The sequence below is a fragment of the Cupressus sempervirens genome, chromosome 11, assembly GCF_028749045.1.
Source record: "Cupressus sempervirens isolate cs-2001-9-10 chromosome 11, ASM2874904v1, whole genome shotgun sequence".
Taxonomy (NCBI): Eukaryota; Viridiplantae; Streptophyta; class Pinopsida; order Cupressales; family Cupressaceae; genus Cupressus; species Cupressus sempervirens.
This window is the reverse complement of record NC_143128.1, coordinates 77965422-77973964: the sequence shown is the minus strand read 5'-3', so window position 1 is coordinate 77973964 and position 8543 is coordinate 77965422. Positions and strand designations below refer to the sequence as shown.

The 8543-nt window shown below is 31.3% G+C and overlaps 1 protein-coding gene across 1 annotated transcript; it reads left to right on the top strand.

The window, feature by feature from the left end:
* Window positions 1–1436: 1436 nt before the first annotated feature.
* On the top strand, window positions 1437–5290 carry LOC149528321 (flavonoid 3',5'-hydroxylase 1-like). Its single transcript, XM_089811574.1, has 3 exons — window positions 1437–1855; window positions 3646–4146; window positions 4529–5290. Exons 1-3 carry the CDS (start codon window positions 1466–1468, stop codon window positions 5144–5146), a joined length of 1509 nt encoding a protein of 502 aa, XP_089667700.1. The 5' UTR covers window positions 1437–1465; the 3' UTR covers window positions 5147–5290.
* Window positions 5291–8543: the final 3253 nt, after the last annotated feature.

Here is an 8543-nt window from a genome sequence, read left to right as displayed (position 1 = left end):
AACTTAATTCCATAGTAAATTCCAATATTGAAGTGAAAGCAGACATGCGGCAGAAGAAGAAACAATGGTACCTTACAATAAAGTAGTGCCATAAAGTAGTGGCTACCGTAACTTACCCTTCTTATAAGCAGCAGTACAGCTACCTTCTGTAATAATTAAAAAGATTTCGAAGCTCTTGGAATGCTTTTCAAACAAGTACACAATCCCACATTTTTATGTTGTCTAAAAATAATGGGGGCCATCAGATAAGACGAGATCTAAAGGTGGAGAAAGACCATCGAGATGATTCGCTGCTTCACAGGATGGAAAGAGAGCAGAGCAAAGTCCGTCAATTAAGAAGGGGCTTTTAACTGGTATTTCTAGTTGGTATTTTTGTAGATAGAAAAATATGTCTTGTACAGATTCTGGTATTCTTTACAATTACATTTAGATAAACATTTTGCATATATCATGTATTGTGGAAATCTGCTTACTTTAATGTACTAGAAATCTTTATGAAGTATTCTAATAGTGATGACTAATTGGAATCACCAACTCTAAAAAGTAAAAAATGATCTGTTATTAGTACACGTGATCAGCTATTAGTACATGCATTTTCATTTTTTGGGCTCTTTTAAGAATGGTAATTAGAAGATATTTATGACCAAACTATCACAATTATCGTTGTCTTAATGGCTTAAACATCACACAGTACAGCTTGATTCCTATGCTAAGAGTGAAATAGTAGAAATTGACTTATTTTTGCAAGCTTAATTTCTTCCTTAGTGTGTGATGTTCAAGGGTTTTCCGTCACAAACCTTTTGACATCTATATATACAATTGTTTCTGGATGAGAGAGAAGAATGTAAAAGTACCAAATGATAGATCTTGAATCTTTAAAAAAAAACACAATCAAATCGAAAAACAAATATTCATATCTTAAATGAATTGAGGAAATCTGATAAAATTTATATATATATATAGACATTTTCTTCGTTCTACTTATACAAAATCCAACTTATAGTTTAAAATTCAGATATACCAAGTTACCGTCAACGGTTACTAGATGTTTTCCCATGAATATAACATCATGTATCTTAAAATGCAAAACTGAATTTAGCCACTTCCCATCTGATCGTACATGTTTTCCCTACTCCATACCTCCACCGTCCACATAAACAAATTACACTTCTCCTCCATTAAAACATTACCTAAGCTGCCTGACATCACTGAAGGCAAAAGTGTCTATAGTATATAATGGGTTCAGGGTACTATTGCTGATATCACGTACAGAATTCATTCAGATTCAAACACCTGTCAGTCAAAGGCATTTATAAAGAGGACCCATTGGTTAGTCACATGTTTACACCAACCCCCAGAAGCAGTCTAACCAGTTCCTGAGCTGGCAGACAAAAGTTCCACCTATAAATATATCACCACCGTTGGTGTTCCAAGACAAGCCAGCCACAAAAAAAAAAGATCAGTGATGGAAATTATGAGAGAAGCTCTGGTGTGGGTACTTTCATGGCTGTGTTTGTTCATTGGGTTCAGATATGTTGTAATGAGGAAGAAGATGAGAAATCTTCCTCCTGGACCCTCTGGATGGCCTCTCTTGGGATGCCTTCCATTGTTGGGCTCAATGCCTCATGTCACTTTGACAAACCTCTCAAAGAAGTATGGCCCAATTCTCTACTTGAAATTGGGCACCAATAAGATGGTGGTGGCTAACACCCCTGCTGCTGCAAAGGCCTTCTTGAAGACTCTGGATATCAACTTCTCCAATAGGCCTGGCAATGCAGGAGCAACTTATCTGGCCTACAATTCTCAGGATATGGTGTGGGCTCCTTATGGTGGGAGGTGGAAGATGCTCAGGAAGGTTTGTGTATCAGCCTTATGGTTTTTCTCTCCTTACTCATCCATAACTTATATCATCAATCAGAACAGATTTCCATTTTCACGATAGTTATTGGAAAGGACTTCTGGATTTGATTATGAACTGTTTTTTAATATCAATGTTTTTAATCGCACTCTGGGGTCTATCATTTTTCTTTATGCTCTCTTATACTTGATTTCATCTTGATAATAGAGCACAGAATGTGATTTGAAATATTGATACTTAAAAAGCTTTACAGAAAACTTTACCCGTCAAATCCAGAAGTTCTTTCCTTAATAATTTATAGCATATTAGTTTTATCAACTATGTTGATTGTTAGCTTTATTAACTGTGTTGATTGATGATTTCAGAAAAGTTCAGCACACTTTTCTTGCAAAGCTGACATTTTTTGGTTTGTTGTAGATGGCAAAAGTTCAGCAGAGTTATCTGTTAAAGCTGACTTTTTTTGGTTTGTTGTTCATGCCAAAAGTTCAGCAGAAAATATAATCATCTTAAATCTTATTTCATTTGTGAAATGAGCTTTTTTTTTGGTTTCTGCTGAAATCATGAATCTATTTTATGTTTCCACTGAATGTCATTAACTCTCTTGTTATTATCTACTGTTGTGTTTTTTTTTCGTTATTATCTACTGTTGTTTTTGAATTTGATCATGTGAATGATTTTTAAATCAACTTTTTTCATTACATTATCTTGAAGAACAAGAGAGAAAAAATTATCTGATTATATATCATGGAGTATGATAAAAAAGTTAATAGAAAAACTATTCACACAATCAAATCTAAAGGTAACCATATAATAGCTCATGTATTATAAAAATCTGCTGACCTTCTATGTTCTGTTATTACTATTATTAGGTTGTGGAGTATGATTTCAAAAAATATTACAAAATGTGAAAATTTTGTCTTTCATAAAAAGAAGATTATAGATCACTGGAGGTGATGAGAAATATAAACAATCGAATGGTAATCTTCATTATCTGTTTAAATACTTATGACTGTTTGGCGTCAAACACTCCTAGAAACTTATCACTGTTCATTGTTTGAGCCCAGCCTTATTAGATCTTTTAATCCTTTAATATAATAGTTTATAGGAACTGTTTTCTAGGGTTGGAATCTATTACAATGTTGTAAGAATTTTCCACTACAGATTATTGAACCTGATCCAAACAATCAGATGAACTATTATGTTCTCTAATGAATCATTGGACTTTTTTTAATCATACTCAGTTATTCATCATAAAAAGAAGATGATTATATCATTGAAGGTGATGAGAAATATAAACAATCCAATATTAATCTACACTATCTGTTAAAAAACTTATGACTCTTTGGTGGGAAACATTCTTAGAAACTTACCACTGTCCGTTGTTTGAGTTCAGTCTTATTAGATTTTTTAATTCTTTAATATAATAGTTTATAGGAAGTAATTTCTAGGGTTGGACTTAAATTGTAATGTTGTACGAAGCTTTTCATAGTCTAAGGTGGGGGGCCTATATGATTATTATACCATATACTTCATATTCCATAGGCCTATGAGTGTGTACAATATGCATCAATCCAGTTGGACAATTTTGGAGTGACCCAGTTCCCACATGTTAGGAATATTAAGTAGAAAGTACTTTTCATAAGCTTTATAGCTATATATATTATGAGTATTTGTAATATGCTTTTTAATTATTGATATTTTCAAAGATTAGAATGCTTTCATTATTCATTATTAAATTTGTCATATGTTTTTTAATCTTTTTTTTTTTTTTCCAAATTTGTGTTCAGGTTTGCAATCTCCATATGCTAGGTGGTAAGGCACTAGAGGATTGGCAGCCAGTGAGATCATCTGAAATGGGTCACATGCGTAGATCCATCTTAGATCGTTCAAACAAAAGCTTTACAGTGAACATACCAGAACTGCTTAATCTCTATGCAGCTAACATTTTTGGTCAGGTTATTCTAAGCAAGAGAGTCTTTGAAAGAGAAGGAGATGAAGCCAATGAATTCAAGGACATGGTAGTTGAGCTCATGACAACTGCTGGGTATTTCAACATTGGTGATTTTATACCCTCTATTGCATGGATGGACTTGCAAGGAATACAAAGAGGAATGAAAAAGTTACACAAGAGGTTTGATGAGATGCTAACTAGGATGATTGCTGAACACCAAGCCACAACTAAGAATAGAAAGAATCCAGACTTCTTGGACGTTATCATGTCTCAACGTGACAATTGTGATGGCGAGGGAGGAGAATTATCTGATGTTCACATCAAGAGTCTTCTTTTGGTGACATATTTATTATTTATTTTTTCTGGATAACTTATATATTTAATGTTTTACTATAAATTACTGATTGTTTTATTTAATTTCAATAAGTAAAGGGTCAAAATTTTGATTAATTAAAATTAACTATAATTATGTGTTGAGCTACAGTAGACTCAAGTTCAAGAGGCTCACAAATTATTGTTGTAGTGTAGGTTCTTGCATATTATGTATATTTTTAATATTATTATATTGATGTGATAAAAACTATTTTGTATTCTATTTATGAAGTTCTATTTTGCTTTAGAATTTCAATGTTGAAGTATAAGAGATTGTATGAGTTTTTCCTAATTTTTGAGCCAAGGACAATTTAACTAATATATTCTTTGTTTTGTGTATTTTGTAGAACTTATTTACTGCAGGGACTGATACTTCAAGTAGTTTGATTGAATGGACTTTGGCAGAACTCATTTCAAATCCTAAGCTTCTTCATCGCGCACATGCAGAAATGGATAAAGTGGTTGGTCGCGATAGGCATCTCAAAGAATCAGATATTCCAAATCTCCCCTACTTAGTGGCTATTTGCAAGGAAGGTTTCCGCAAGCACCCTTCTACCCCACTTAGCTTACCACGTGTCTCTACAGAACCTTGTCAAGTGGGTGGCTACTACATACCTAAGGACACTCGTCTCATGATCAACATTTGGGGCATTGGAAGAGACCCTGAAATATGGGACAAACCCCTTGAATTCAATCCAGATAGGTTCATAGGTTCTAAGATTGATCCACGTGGCAATGACTTCCAGCTCATACCTTTTGGTGCAGGGAGGCGCATATGCGCTGGTACTAGAATGGGGATAACTATGGTGGAGTATACTTTAGGGTCATTAATACATGCCTTTGATTGGGAAATGCCATCAGGAAAGGAGATCCTAAACATGGAGGAGGCTTTTGGACTGGCACTACAAAAGAATGAGCCCCTTGTGGCTAAGGCTATCCCTCGCCTTCCCCTCCACTTATACTAGATTAAGATGAGGGTCTTCTAATTGAATGTTTTTAGATTGAGTGTTTTTAGAGTGATACCCTAAGCTTTGATGGCTATATGCCAACAAAAACTATGTCTTTTTTATCAATAATAATGATCATAGAGGTACTAGTCCTTGAATTAAGATTGAACTTATTTGAAAAAATATCTCTACTATTTATATACTTACAAATATTCTACACAAATTATATTAAACTTAATTATGTGGCCAGTTTAACATATCAAATAAAATTTAAAAAATCTATATTAAATATGAGATGTTTAGATTAAGGATATTAACTAGTTTCACGTACTACTTACTTTTTTGTTACCTCTGAGTTGAGCAATATCTATAGAACACTTATGTTAATCTAATCCATATGTATTTATTACCATTACAATCTAATAAGAACCAATTTCCATATATATATAATTTTTCTTAATGTATAGCTTTGAAATATGTTTTTTTCGTAATATATGACATAAAGTTTTAGTTTCTTAATTGATTAATGGTTATATATATCTACATGAACTAGAATATGTATGCAAAAGTGGAAAAGGCCCATGAAATTAGATGTTGGAGAGAAAATTAAATGAATTTATCATAACTAACTTGAATTTCTAAAAAGAAATGTGAGTGCATTTAACATAATATCAAATTATTTACTAAATTGAAAATAATATAAAATATTTTTTTTGTGCATAATTTCGTGTCACGTTGGATAATGTTTTGCAAAGCTCTTTGTGGAATATTCTTAACCATGCCATATATTTTCAGTGTCTGAACCTAATGACTCTGACAAGTAGTTGGCATAGAGAGTAGCAGTAAAACAGTATATTCGACATGGGCAATAACGAGAAGTTGATGATCAATCAACTTCCATGTTTCTTTCTAGGGTTACACGACTTAATTATGATATAACTAGATATAATTAGGTGTACATGTTTGTCGATGCTTTTTTTTATAGTTTCTTCTTTTGAATTATAATATAAAATAGATAGGTATGAAGAATTGAAGAACAGATTGTTTGGATAAGATAATTATTGATACATAAAATATTTTTATAATTTGATAGATTTTTTTTGTATGTTTTTAAAATTGAATGGTTCTAAATGAATTCATTAATAAATCAAGTTCTATTAGATACTCATACAAAATAAAATAAATGAGATCTCACTTCCCAGATAAACTTTATCATCATAATGAAATTTTTTTATAAGTCATTTAAATTCAAATTATTATTTCATTGTATTCATTTTTTATTTTGACTTTAAACATATATTATTAAGTAAAAAATATCATGTGACATTTATTCCTGATATTTGAATTATAAAAAAATCAATTAATGATTTTATTTTTGCTTTATATATTTTCTATAATTTGTCACTGTAGAAATTGGTGCCTTCATTTAATGAAATCTTACACATTTCATTCAAATATCTAAACTCTTTTGTTTTATACAAGTTAAAATGGATAAAGTCATTATAGTTATAATAGAGACTTATAGAGTGGGCCATTATATATATCTTGCCTCCATTTAAGATTTCATTAAAATATCTATACTCTTTTTTCTTATACAAGTTAAAATGGATAAAGTCATTATAGTTATAATAGAGACTTATAGAGTGTGCCATTCTATATATCTGCCACTTGGTAGCTATTTTAAAAGAAAGCATTAACAATCACCCCTCTACTCCATGTACTCTAGCACAAGTCCCTACAAAACCTTGATAGTATATGACTATCACATATCTAAGGACACTCATCTCAGTATGGGGTATTGAAAGGGACCATAAAATATGAGATGTTGCAGTGACTTCCAACTGATATATTTTGATACAAGTAGGTACGCTAGCATGGGGTTATCATAACATGGTATAATTTAAGGTCATTAATCTATAGCATTGATTGAAAAATATCATCAAACTATGAAATCTTCAAATTAAAAGATATGCTTTTAGACAAGAGCATAGTAGATGAAGATGATTTATTATTTAGTTAATCATTTTTTAGAGTAATATTAAGGTTTGTTAGGTATGGACTAATATTATTTATTTACTTTTAATTATAAATTATATAAGACTTATTTTTTTGGTTAATTGGATTAGTATGACTTTATAAATTTTTTATTGAACATAATCTATTAATTATTGTCTTTTTCAATTAACATATTGTTAGTTCTTAAATTAGATTTCTATATGTATTGTTATAGTTTATTAATTAAGCCAATTCTATTTTAGAAATAATATAAGCATATTGAAAATATATGTATGTGTATATGTATGTATACATACATACATACACAAAATACATATATAGCATACATACATTCGCTCTAATTGGTATTCAACTTGTAACTAAGAGATAAGGTTTCTAGATGTATTTATAAGTGGAGAGTTGTGTTTCTCTATCATTTTACCATTAGTTTGACTCAAATACTATTTTCCAAAAGTATTTTTTTAAATATATTTTTTTTATATTAGAAATAAGGAGATCAAAAATACAAGAGATCGCAGAATAACAGAGTTCAGAGGCCAAGCCTCACACCTTCAAAAATGAAGTTTATACAACGAAACAACAAAACAAAAAACATAGACCATGACACCAAGAAAAGCACAACAACCTAGGTGTCCACCCAAGCCATCCAGCCCAAGGGGCCATCCATCCAAACCACACTATTCGGATCTTGAAGTTGATTCCGCATGTAAATCATCTCACTAGAAACATTGTGAGGTCTTCTTTTAATCTCTTTGCTAAACCTACTGAAGGTTTGAATGAAAGCATGTATATTATCCAGGTGCAGCCTCCAAAAAAATCCATTATTAACCTCATTAGCAAAAAAGGTAGTATGATCGTCCTTGAGCAATCTTTTGAATTTAGCCTTGTTGATTTTCATGGTCATCTAAATCTGCGAAAAAATTTTAAAATGTGTGAGACTTCGAAAAACCTCAGTAAGCATTCTAGGGATATTTTGAAACCTTTCTTCATTTCTGCACTTCCAAATTTTCCATAAAATGTTAGATGAGGTAATATCCCAAAACATATTAACATCTTTTCTAGCATTAGAAATAAAGCCGGTAATAACTTCAAAAATACTGAAATTAGAAGGGATAGAAATACCAAACATTAACCAAACCTCTTTGGCAAAAGAGCACTCAAAGAAAATATGCTTTCCCGTTTCTGGGGTTCTGCAAATGCTGCAATAGTTAATATCAGAGAAAGAGTTCCTAATAGGCAGCTTATTGAGAATAAGTAACCATTTAAAACATTTAATTTTAGGATCAATAGAACTATTCCAAAGATAATCAAAAACCTTCATCCAAGAAGAAATATCCAAATTGGTATACCAAATATTGTTAATATGATTGATGATATCAACATTATAATTTAAAATAGA